Genomic DNA, 12,644 nt, shown 5'->3' with positions numbered 1-12,644 from the left:
TTGTCATAGATATGTATGCCTAAGAAAAATACACTATACGTAGAGCTCAGTACTATCTGAGGTTTTAGGTACCCACTGAGGGTTTGGAATACATCTGCAGATAAAGAGGGCCCCGTATTCGCTTCCTCCCAGTCTTATGGCTCTGAAAAGGTGTGCATAGTTTCTAAATTGAATCACCTTCCAAACATACTGGATGAGGAAATGGTGCAATACAGGACTTGCTAGGCCCCACGGTGCTGGCCCCAGGTACCTCAGATAAATATGAACAGACACCCTTCTCCATCTCTGCCCACAGCCACCCTCCCAGGCTTGCTGGACTTACTTAAGCTGAGCTTGGTGCATCCCTGGGTAGCTGAATCGGTGTTGCTGCTGCTGCTGCTGGCTGAGGATCTGGAGCTGCAGGAACAGCTGCTGTTGCTGTAGCAGCCGAGCGTAGGCTGAGTCCATAGGTGGAGGGGACTTCTCTGCCTTCTGGTCTGGGGGAATGTACTGGTGATATTTAAGCTTCTTCACCTTTGGCTTGGGGTCCTTGGGCTTTTTGTGGCGGTTCTTACTGTCACCCAAGGATTTGGACTGCAAAGAGGATGAGGAAATGGCATGTGCTTTAGGCCGTGACTGAGAATGACTTTGCATCATGGACACATTGTGAGGCAGTTTTGTCTGATGGCCATTCTTGAACCTCAGAAATACAATATAGCAAAGGCATGATGTACAAAGAGCTCCTAGAACACTAACGTTGCTAATGAACAAATTCACTGCAAATGTATCACACTGGAAGGACACTCCTTAGACAAGGAAAGTTGAATCTTAGAAGCAGCTCCAGAATTTTTCTTTTCTGGAGTACAGCAAAATGTAATCCTGTGTTTCAATGAATGCATTCTCCTAACCTAAAACCAACTGATGGCCTAACAAAGGCTGCCTTCTGATCTTAAGACTATTTGTAGAAAGTTCTTTCGTGGCTGGGCGCGATGGCTCACACCGGTAATGCCAACACTTTGGGAGGACGAGGCGGGTGGATCACTTGAGGTCATGAGTTAAAGACCAGCCTGACCAACATGGTGAAACCCCACCTCTACTAAAAATACAAAAATTAGCTGGGCGTGGTGGCGGGTGCCTGTAATCCCAGCTACTCAGGAAACTGAGGCAGGAGAATTGCTTGAACCCGAGAGGCAGAGGTTGCAGTGAGATGAGATCGCGCCACTACACCCCAGCCTGGGCAACAAGAGCGAAACTCCATCTCAAAACAAAACAAAACAACAGCAACAACAACAAAAGAACGTTCATATGCATATGGGCAGTCACCTTTAGTTAAACACTTAATAAGTTGACTTATTAATGACATAAACTTAGATGAAACTAAGATTTTCTTTGAAAGTCTAGGATGTGGTTATTTGTTGCTTTGGACTGAAAGTAAGATAAACCCTGCCTATCTGCCTGCTTAACACCCTCTCGCCTGCCTGCCAAATACCGATGAAAGATCAGGAAGCAACACCTTTTGAAATAAGGATACTTTACTTATTATGGGAAGGGTTATCCACCTACTGGAACACTTCCCAGAGTCGGAACCCAAAGCATGTATTGCATGATTCGGACACACTGAATCAGGAAGTTAAGGGTATAGTCTTGGAAGATAAGACACATATTTGAAAGTGGTACAATCACTTAACTTTAATTCATCTCAGTTTCCTCATCTGCAAGTTGGAGAAAATATTCTTTACTTTTTCTCTCACGAATCGGTATAAAGACTATAAAAGATAATATTGAAATAATAACAGGTAGTCAATGAGCAGGTAATTGTGTCTATAACCTGCTCCTGAAATAAAAGACTTTTGTATTTAGGAAGGAATGGGTCCATCCTGTTATCAGGTTTAAAAAAAGTAGGCCGGGCGCGGTGGCTCAAGCCTGTAATCCCAGCACTTTGGGAGGTGGAGGTGGGCGGATCACTTGAGGTCACGAGTTCAAGACCAGCCTGGTCAACATGGTGAAACCCTATCTCTGGTAAAAATAGAAACAATTAGCTGGGCATGGTGGTGGATGCCTGTAGTCTCAGCTACTTGGGAGGCTGAGGCAGGAGAATAGTTTGAACCCAGGAGGCGGAGGTTGCAGTAAGCCAAGACTGCGCCACTACGCTCCAGTCTGGGTGACAGAGCGAGACTCCCCCTCAAAAAAAACAAAAAAACAAAAAAAACGGAATTTTCAAACCCTGACTTTATTACAGAAGGTTGAAATGAAGAACATGGATGTCATGACCTCAAGTGATCAAGGATTTGGGGGAACATTGGAAGAAAAGTGTGTTACCACCGGTGTCCAGAAGAGGGGGCTCCTGAACAGCTGGCAGGGATATTCTGACTTGGCAGCTTCTCCACTTCAACCACAAACTACACATCTGAATGTGACCTTACCCAAAGGAGCTTACAACTCGCTTGGACTCAGCGCAGTGCACCCCCAAAGGCTCTTTTGTTTTCCAAAGAGACTTCTTCCTGGCGACTAATGAATAATGAGCACAAGTATTTCTGTGTGTTTGGTGGCTCCGTTTCTCCCTGCTTACTAATCGATTAGCATTCTAGTTAATTAATCAGTCTTCTGTCCTTGGAGAGTTTCTGCAGGGCTCCCGAAACCAGCTCTGCCCTGGCTTGCTCCAGATCAGCTGCTGTTGTCACCTCATTCTAGGGCTTGCCTTGTCTGGGAAGGATGGGAGCTGCAGCCCTGGCAGGGTCCTGCAGCTAAGTCGGGGGTCCAGGAGCTTTTTTTCTCTGTGTTGCCTTAGCACATTCCAGAAGGTACTGAAATCGGATCATTTACTCTGGATAGTGTGGGGTAAAGGCTACTACTACTATTCGCTTTTCGAGCCCAGGGCATACTAAGGTTGTGTGTGTTTGTTGACCAAGCAGAAAAAAATGATGGCTCTTCTACAAATAGCCAGCCTGCCGGGACCAGCTGGGTGTCTGTAAGAATCGCCCTTTTCATTGAAAGTGATCTGTTCATCTCCTGGGCTTCTATCATACTTTCTACTACAGTGAGGTTGAAGGCTTTGCGAATTGTTTTGTTTTGTTTTGTTTTGAGACAGAGTCTCGCTCTGTCGACCAGGCTAGAGTGCAGTGATTGCGATCTCGGGTCACTGCCACTACCGCCTCCCGGGTTCAAGCCATTCGATTCTCCTGCCTCAGCCTCCCAAATAGCTGGGACTACAGGCACGCACCACCACGTTTGGCTAATTTTTACATTTTTTGGTAGAGACGAGGTTTCACCATGTTGGCCAGGCTGGTCTCGAACTCATGACCTCAGGTGATCCGCCCAACTCGGCCTCCCAAAGTGCTGGGATTACAGGTGTGAGCCACCGGGCCCGGCTGCTAATTTGAATTATGCAAAATTTAAATACTGCGATAGAAATATGAATAACATTTCTCTTTATACTCAGCTTTAGAAATAATGGGACTCATCTCCTCCTCCTTCCCCTGCAATGAACAAAATGCATTGATAGTCACATAACAAACCTGTTGAGCTGAGTGAATTTTCAGATGGGTTTAAGCTCTTGTGGTTCGGTGGGGGAGCCTTACTGAGAAACTGAAGTGTCTATCATCCATTAGACCATAAAACTATTACTATATCGTTGATTTTTACTTCAATTTACCATCTTTCTTAAATCCCATAAGAGTCATTTTAACATTCATTAAGTGGTGGCACTCGAGCTGAGAAAACGTGTTCCCAAATCAGTCAGAAGTTATTTGGGAGAGGCCAGGCACAGTGGCTTACGCCTGTAATCCCAGCACTTTGGGAGGCCGAGGCAGTCCGATCACCTAAGGCCAGGAGTTCAAGACCAGCCTGACCAACATGGAGAAACCCTGTCTTTACTAAAAATACAAAATTAGCCAGGCATGGTGGTGAGCACCTGTAATCCCAGCTACTGGGGAGGCTGAGGCAGGAGAATCACTTGAACCCGGGAGGTGGAGGTTGCGATGAGCTGAGATCGCACCATTGCACTCCAGCCTGGGCAACAAGAGTGAAACTCCGTCTCAAAAGAAAAAAAAAAAAAGTGATTTGGGAATTTGGGATAAAACATTATGAAGAAGGCCACATGATTACCAGGCATCCAGTTAACTGAAGAGAGAGCAGCCTGTGTACTGTGAGATACGACGCTGGTGTTTATAGAAGCACAATTCGCAAGTACAAAGATATGGACCCAACTTAAGTGCCCATCAATCAACAAGTGGATAAAGAAAATGTAGTACATATACAACATGGAATGCTACTCAGCCATAAGAAAGAACGAAATAATGTCTTTTGCAGCAATTTGGATGGAGCTGCAGGCCATTATTCTAAGTGAAGTAACTCAGGAATGAAAAACTAAATATCATGTGTTCTCACTTATAAGTGGGAGCTAAGCTATGAGGATGCAGAGGCATAAGATTATGTAATGGAATCTGGGGACTGGGAGAAGATTGGGAGTGGGGTGAGGGATAAAAGATTACATATTGCCTACAGTGTACACTGCTCAGGTGATGGGTGCACTAAAATCTCAGAAATCACCACTAAAGGGCCAGGCGTGGTGGCTCACGCCTGTAATCCCCGCACTTTGGGAGGCCGAGGCGGGCGGATCACGAGGTCAGGAGTTGGAGACCATCCTGGCTAACATGGTGAAACCCCGTCTCTACTAAAAACACAAAAAAATTAGCTGGGCATGGTGGCTGGTGCCTGTAGTCCCAGATACTCAGGAGACTGAGGCAGGAGAATCACTTGAACCTGGGAGGCGGAGCTTGCAGTGAGCTAAGATCGTGCCACTGTATTCCAGCCTAGGCAACAGAGAGAAACTCTGTCTCAAAAAAAAAAAGGAAAAGAAAAGAAAAAAAAGAGAAATCACCACTAAAGAACTTACCCATGTAACCAAAAATCACCTGCACCCCCAAAACTATTGAAATAAAAATAAAAATTAACAAAAAGAAAATGCTGAGAAAACGAAACATTTGCTATAATGAGTCTAACTACCTGCCTACTGTGAATGAAATTCCGTGTTTATTTCCTGAATGATGTAAATGTTACTTTATGCAAGCTTTTCAGGGATACTTCCCTTGCATAAAATTCAACGGCTGTATACCTGTTTTACGAAACTTGCAAATCCTGCTTTACAATCAGTTGTAGCTACCTCAAGGGTGAGCTTATGAAATCTTTGGAAACATGCTGGCTAAGCTGTGATCCCAAAGAAATGCAAATCCACAGCTTTCTCCACGGCAGAGGTGGCCTCTGCTGTGCTGCACGGATAATGAAATCTTGGTCCATATACACTGGTGACCCATTTCCCATCTCCTGTTTTGTGACCCTCCCAGTGAGCCGAACCTCTGCACGGGTCCTCCGTGTAACTCTCCTCGCGTTGTCAGACCTAACTCAGAAAGCTGTGCTTCAAGTTGGCTCCGTGAGCCGCGCGTTCAGGCGGGGCTCCGAGGCTGGTGCGATCATACCTTTACAGCAGCATGCACGGCTATGGGGGTGCTGGGGGGGCCAAGCCCCTGCTTCCCCGCATCTGACTGGTGGCTGGGCTGGGAGGCTGAGTCATTTCTGTCGTTTTCTGAGCCAGAAGCAAGATCCTGAAATCCAAATGTTACGGATATTAGGAAGCTACAGGAATAAGTTGTGTGACACAGAAATGTCAGAGTCCGTGAACATACACCTCTGCTGCTTTCATCCTAGCTTCTTACCCGAGTAAACATCAGCCTACCTTCCCAGGGGGAGGAGTCACATACATATATGTGTGTATATATGTATACGTGTGTGTGTGTGTATATGTATGTGTGTGTGTGTATATATATATGCTTGTTATCCAGCTGAGAACACTTTTGAGAGAGAAAGGGAATCATTCTAAGTAACAATTCCAAAGACAGGTATAAAACTGGTCTGTTCTAGGCAAACTGGGACATCTGGTCTCGCTGTGTGAGCATTCCACCTGTCTGTGACAAGGTCCACCTGTCTTGATAATGCAATTGAAAAAGAAAGCAGCAGGGAAGAGTGGGTGTAGGAATGTGGGGGGAAAGTAGGACAATGAACAAGGTAGAGGAAAAGAATGTTAGCAGAGAAAGGGAAAGTGTGTGTGTGCAAGTGTGTGCAAGTGTGTGCAAGTGTGTGTGTGTGTATGTCCAAGTGTGTGTCTGAGTGTGTATATGTGCATGCATGCTTCTGTGCATGTGTGTGCATATATGTGTGCATATGTTAGGTATATACATGTGTATATATGTGCACATGTCTCGTGTATGTGTATGCACATATGTGAATACATGCGTGCACACAGGCATGTATATGTACATGTGGTTTTGTGTGTATACATATGTGAGTGTGTGTGTGTACGTATGCATGTGTATAAAGACATAAGAAACCTTTATCAGAGGCAGAGTCTGTAAAGGGAAAAATTATTTTCTCTTTCTCTCCTACATTCTTGTGTTTCAACTCTGACAAAATGGAGCCAGGGCTGCCCATGATCTCTCCATGCGGGGGTTAGGAATGAGCTTTGCAGTTCTTCCCTGAGCCCTGCCTCGCACCTGTCAAAGGCCTGAAGGATTCTTTTCTCTTGGAGCCTCAGGGTCCTCATCTGTCAAACATGAATGCCGGGAGAAATGACATACAACGACTTTCGCATCTTGCCCGGCATTGTTAGGTGCTTGTTCTCTTTTTTCCCTCTCCTAAGGTGAAGCAGAAAAGAACTTGCCTTTTCCTCAAACCATTCTTAAATCAGAAGCTGAGGAATTTACTGTCAGAATAATGTGTACAAATGATCTGATATACCGTTTGATGTTATCAAAGAAATTTGGCTGCAAAGACTAACTGTGGCTTGCAGGGGAAGGAAAAAATGCTTTGATTATAAACTCTTGCACAATAAACACACGAATAACTCAGCTCAGCTTTCCATGCCTCCCTTTTTTCCTCCCATTTCACTTTTTCTCCTTGGCAGCGTTAGGTTTGCTCTGATGGGGTGAAGATAGGCATGACGATAAACAGTAACTGGCATGGTTTTGGGAAACGAGGCACTGAATGATAATTATTTTAACTGTCCCTAATATCTGTATGGTACTTTTCAGTGGGGAGGGGAAAAAAAACCCCCAGCTTTCAAATATATCTAATTTCAGTTCATTGCACAATTTACATGAGGCCAGGAGGGGTAAATCCTTCCTAAAGAGAAGGGACTGCGGGTCTGAAGGACTCTCCGGATAGAGGCAGAATTGGAAGAGCTCACATCTGGCTTCCACACTTACGCATCTCCTTCCCCTCATATGTGGACGCCCGCGGGCATTTCTCTTAGGGGCTCCATGAATACCCTCTGGCTGGATTTCCCCAGCGTGGCTGGCACTCCGCTGTATTTCTAGAGCCCACCCAGTTGCTCGGCCTCACAGAGTTTTAGTTCCTCCTCTGTCAGAATCAACCTCGATGATACCTACTTGGAGAGGTCTCTGATTTCAAATGAGGAAATTTTGCGAAGCACTTGGCACTGCCCCTGGCCCAGAATGAGCACTTAATATGTGGCTGGAGCTGTTGTTCATAATCATCATCATTCTTTTTTGTTTTCCTTTGAGACGGAGTTTCTCTCTCGTGGCCGAGGCTGGAGTGCCGTGGCTTGGCTCACTGCAACCTCCGTCTCCCGGGTTCAAATGATTCTCCTGCCTCAGCCTCCTGAGTAGCTGGGATTACAGGCGTGCACCCCCATGCCTGGCTAATTTTTGTATTTTTAGTAGAGATGGGGTTTCACCTTGTTGGCCAGGCTGGTCTCGATCTCCTGACCTCAGGTGATCCGCTCACCTCGGCCTCCCAAAGTGCTGAGGTTACAGGCGTGAGCCACCGCGCCCGGCCCATAATCATCATTATTCTTTATAAATGTGCTTTAAGAGTATTCTCAATACACGTTCCTCATGCTCAAGGGTTTGTAGATTTGTCCAGAAAGAGGTGAATGCTACGGTTGGGTTGGGGCTGAATTTTGCTCAGCTTGCTAGGTAGAAACCTGCTAAGAGTAGAAGCAACGTGGGCCTCCCTGCCTTGGAGAGAGCCAGCGTTTCCTTCTCTGCACTCCCCAGAGCCCTGTAGCGAGTCCTCAGTGCACAGAGAGATGGTGAACTTTGAATCAGTCCCGGCTCTGGCACTTTCTAGCTGGGAGATTGTTGGCCAGTCATCCAATATCACTGAGCCTTAGCTACTTTGTCCATAAAAATGGAGATAAAAAGTATCTGCTTGGCAGAGCAGATGCTTTAATGGATAAGTTAAAGGATGTAGTTCTGGAAGTTCTCTTTCAGCGTTTTCTGGAGCTTTTGTCACCCCACACAGAGGCCTGTGCTGAACAGAGTGAGAAGGGGCATCAAAATGCCGTGGCAGCCAGGGACATCTCCGGGTTCTCTAAGCAAAACCAGCTGTAACAGATTTTAAGACTGTGAAACGATAATACACCGAGATGCTGTTTTACTTTTTTTTGTTGTTGTTTTTTACCTGGTTTGTCCCCAGAGAACCTGTCGAAGGGGTCTCTGAGGCTTTATCGTCTGGCGGGGATCCCGCTGAGTTTTGGGGGTCTTCACTTCGAGTCTGATCCGGAGAAAGCCCATCACTGCTACTGTCCTCTTCAAAAGCAAAAGCATCCGTGGATTTGGAGAAACTCACCTGGTTACCTGAGGGGGTGAAATCCAGGAACTCAGTGAATGGCTTAGGAGAGTCAAAGAGCTTTTTTAGAAACGCTTCAATGTGTCACTTCTATTAAAAATACACCCCTCTCTCTCTCCAGTTTGTTTTAAGTTTAGGTAAGAGTGAAGCTGTACTTTAAATTATTGTGTTTATAAAAAAGTGGTTTGTTTGGCGTGTAGGAAAGAGTGCTCTATCAAAGGTCTGTCATCATTCGTTAAACTTTATTCTCAGGTTTCTGCACATCTTCCCATTTTCTATGGGAACCCATATGTTTTTGAAACTAAACTGGGGAAGGAGAAGGAAAGAACAGGGAATGCTGGGTGCAGAATGAGGCCAGAGGAAAATGTGGTGGGAGCATGCGCCCATGTCCCTTGGGTTTTACCATGAGAAACGGAATCGAGATGACAGCCTGCCGTTTGCATCATCTTCAAACATAAAGCGGGGCACACAGCACACAATGTTTAGCAAACTTTGTTCATAAGGATAAGCGAGGACAGCTACTGAGTTTAAATTCCTAAATGTCAGAATTAGCTAATGTCACCACCGTGTCCCGAAGAGCCATTCAACGAGTGCATGACTGTTTACAAAAGCCATAAATGTGTCTCAGAAACTTCAGCTTGATCCTTATTTTTCATTATTTGGAATTTCTTTGTATTCCTCGTATCTTTGTGTCTATTTTGGAACTCCTCAATGGCTCACACAAGCAGGGACTCTTCCTCAGCAGCCTGCATGGTTTTGCAAAGGGAACAGAAAAATTGGTGTGGGAGAGGGGTTATCGCACCAGATGGGACTAGAATGACATCCTTATATGTCCCTTATGTTTTTATTCGCCACATTTCATCTGGTTTATTATCCAGCTGCACAGTACACAATGTACTGAAGCCACATAGCTCTCCTGACCCCATTCCAGGGACTGCTCTGCTAAAGGAATTTAGGTATTATCAGGAAGTTTTCCAGCCCGATATTCTGCAATCGCCCCGACAAGAACTTTTGACTCTTGTCTTGTGCAGATAAGAGAAAGGAGCTCTCACTGCAGGGATTGGAAAGGCAACGAGGAGCTGGAAGTAATGGAACAAATGTGGCTTTGGGCTTGTCATCGCCACCACTGCTGGCATCTGTCACAGGCCCTCTCACAGGCATTCAAGTGTCACATCAGGAAGGAGGCCGTGCAAGGACAGGGCAGGGGGAAACTCCAGTCACAGGCCCGGGGCGGCCTGCTAACTGGGAAGGGTTTGGGGCTGAGCATTTCTGCTCCATGGATTATTTATAAAAGTCATTACTGCTTTTCCATGAATATAAAAGTCACACATGTTCATCATAGAAACTCATACCTTAGAAAAATGCCTAATGTGGCTGCACACAGTGGCTCATGCCTGTAATCCCAGCACTTTGGGAGGCCAAGGCAGGTGGATCCTGAGGTCAGGAATTTGAGACCAGCCTGGCCAACGTGGTGAAACCCCGTCTCTACTAAAAATAAAAAAAAATAGCCAGGCACGGTGACAGGCGCCTGTAATCCCAGCTACTCGGGAGGCTGAGGCAGGAGAATCGCTTGAACCCGGGAGGCAGAGTTTGCAGTGAGCCGAGATCACGCCACTGCACTCCAGCCTGGGTGACAGAGCAAGACCCTATCTCAAAACAAAACAAAACAAAACAAAACAAAACAAAACGGGGGATGATGCGTATTACTGAGGGTCAGGTAGGCAGGCAGTAGGTAGGTGGGTGGGTGGGGGTTAGGGGGTTAACTGTTCCACATTCCAGAAGTCACTGTATTTTCTTAGGATCCACATGGCACGTGCCCTGGCTGGGCCAGTGCCATTCACATTGTCAGAGACCCTGCATGTGACTTCATTAGACTCTCAGGGCAGCCAGTCTTCTCTGCCCAGCGGGACCCTCTGTCTGAGAGCTTCGCCATCTTACCTCCCCTGCCCACTTCCTTCAGTCTAAATCCATGTGAACCTTCTCTGATCTGATACTTCTCGTGACAAAGACCCCTCCTGTCTCCACACAGGGTATCATATCCCAGGTGTGTACACATTAGAGGAAATTAACCAAATTGCAACATTTTCTACATATTCTAACATGTGGGTAGAGACGTTAAGAGAAGGAAGAGAGAGGGGTTTCTCCTCTTATCCTCCGAAAACCCAACTTCCATTGTTTTGAGTGGAGAGAGAGCAAATAATAACAATAGCAGTTGGATGAGGAGTTCACCTAGCAGTGGCAGCAATAGCAAAAACAGCCAACTTGGTTAGACTTCCTAATAGTTCAGGAAAGGGGCACGTTTTCTCATTTCTTTCTTTTTTTTTTTTTTTTTTTGAGACGGAGTCTTGCTCTGTCACCCAGGCTGGAGTGCAGTGGCGTGATCTCGACTCACTGAAACCTCCGCCTCCCAGGTTTAAGTGATTCTCTGGCCTCAGCCTCCTAAGTAGCTGGGACTACAGGCATGTGCCACCACACCCAGCTCATTTGTGTATTTTTAGTGGAGACAGGGTTTCACCATGTTGGCCAGGCTGGTCTTGAAGTCCTGACCTCAAGTGACCCACCCACCTCGGCCTCCTAAAGTGCTGGGATTACAGGTGTGAGCCACTGCACCCAGCCTTCTCGTTTCTTTTTAATAAATGAACACATTGTAAGGTAAGGTCTGGTCCACCCAGTTATTTCGGGACTGAACTAGGACAGCAGTGCAAGCCTTTGGAATCTCAGACTCACCTGGCAGAGGGGGCGGCAGAATTAGTCATCCTTCCTGGAAGTCAGCAGGTGACGCCATTGTGTGGTTTACGGAACATCATCAGCCTGCCCGGTTGATGGGGGGGTAGGTGGGGCAGGGGTAGCATAGAAAATGACCAACATCTCTACTTTTTTTTTTTTTTCTGAGATGCAGTCTCGCCCTGTTGCCCAGACTGGAGTGCAGTGGCACAATCTCGACTCACTGCAACCTCCTCCTCCTGGGTTCAAGCGATTCTCCTGTCTCAACCTCTCAAGTAGCTGGGACTATAGGCACGTGCCACCATATCCAGCTAATTTTTTGTATTTTTAGTAGAGACAGCGTTTCACCGTGTTAGCCAGGATGGTTTTGATCTCCTGACCTTGTGATCCACCTGCCGCAGCCTCCCAAAGTGCTAGGATTACAGGTTGAGCCACCGCGCCCGGCCTACTCTGTATACATAGGTCATATACTAAGGGTGTCTCCAGAATTCCACAAAATAGCTGAATTTTTGAGATCTCAGGGACTGACTGTGACATCTTGCTTTTCAGGAACGAAAAGCAAGGGATTCTGGGAAGGGAGAGTCCCAATGAATTTTATTTGGACTTGCCTTAGTGAAGGGGTGGAAAGACTGTTGGAGCCCTGAAGTTACCGCCAGTGAATCAGCCCTTTCCACTCTGACACCTGGCATTTGGTGACCTCAGGTCGAAGCACTAGAATGATGTGCAAAAGTCTAGAAGTTGAGTATCTGGAATAAAGGTGCAGGTGATCTATCCCCCCTTCCCCAGGGCTGGACAGAGCATTCCTAAGCTATTGCGTTTAACTCCAGCCTTCCCATTTTAAGAGGAGTAGAGACAAGCTGAGGTGTGATCAGATAAGATATGGCTAAGAGAAGAGACAGAAAACCATGAGAAAGGAGATCCTTGTATCTCGATGGGACGCAATCAGAGAATCTGTCACGGGCCAGACTGCCTGGTGAGTGCTAGTGGTGGTTACAGGGAGGAGAGAGCGATGCGAAGTTGTCCAAGAAGCCTCCCGGAGGAGGTGGGATTGAATGGAGCCTGAAGTGACTGTCAGCGGTGGACAGGACAGCAGAAAGGGAGAGGGGGTGCGTCTGACAATGAAAGGATGGGGTGCGTGGATGAGAAATGATAGAGTGGCCATTAGCAGGGTTGGGTTGGGGAGGATGACAAAGAAGTGCTTTCAGCCGGGGGAGAGGGCTATTTTAGGAGCCAACCCCTGGAGAGACATTGCTTGTAGGAGACAATTGGGGGTACGTAGGGCAGGGGTAGCACAGGAG

At 46.5% G+C, this 12,644-nt stretch overlaps 1 protein-coding gene across 2 annotated transcripts in view; it reads right to left on the bottom strand.

The window, feature by feature from the left end:
- The window catches only part of MYOCD (myocardin), a 99,605-nt gene that overhangs the window by 23,160 nt on the left and 63,801 nt on the right, over nt 1-12,644 (bottom strand). For both annotated transcript variants that reach the window (XM_021928180.2, XM_021928181.2), the window contains 3 exons: nt 8,455-8,630; nt 5,454-5,579; nt 323-573 (listed from right to left, as the gene is read on the bottom strand). In XM_021928180.2, the coding sequence (XP_021783872.2) occupies nt 323-573; nt 5,454-5,579; nt 8,455-8,630 (553 nt within the window). The remainder of the gene's footprint in view (nt 1-322; nt 574-5,453; nt 5,580-8,454; nt 8,631-12,644) is intronic.

Source organism: Papio anubis, chromosome 17 (assembly GCF_008728515.1).
Source record: "Papio anubis isolate 15944 chromosome 17, Panubis1.0, whole genome shotgun sequence".
Classification (NCBI taxonomy): domain Eukaryota; kingdom Metazoa; phylum Chordata; class Mammalia; order Primates; family Cercopithecidae; genus Papio; species Papio anubis.
This window is presented reverse-complemented; position numbering and strand designations above follow the sequence as displayed.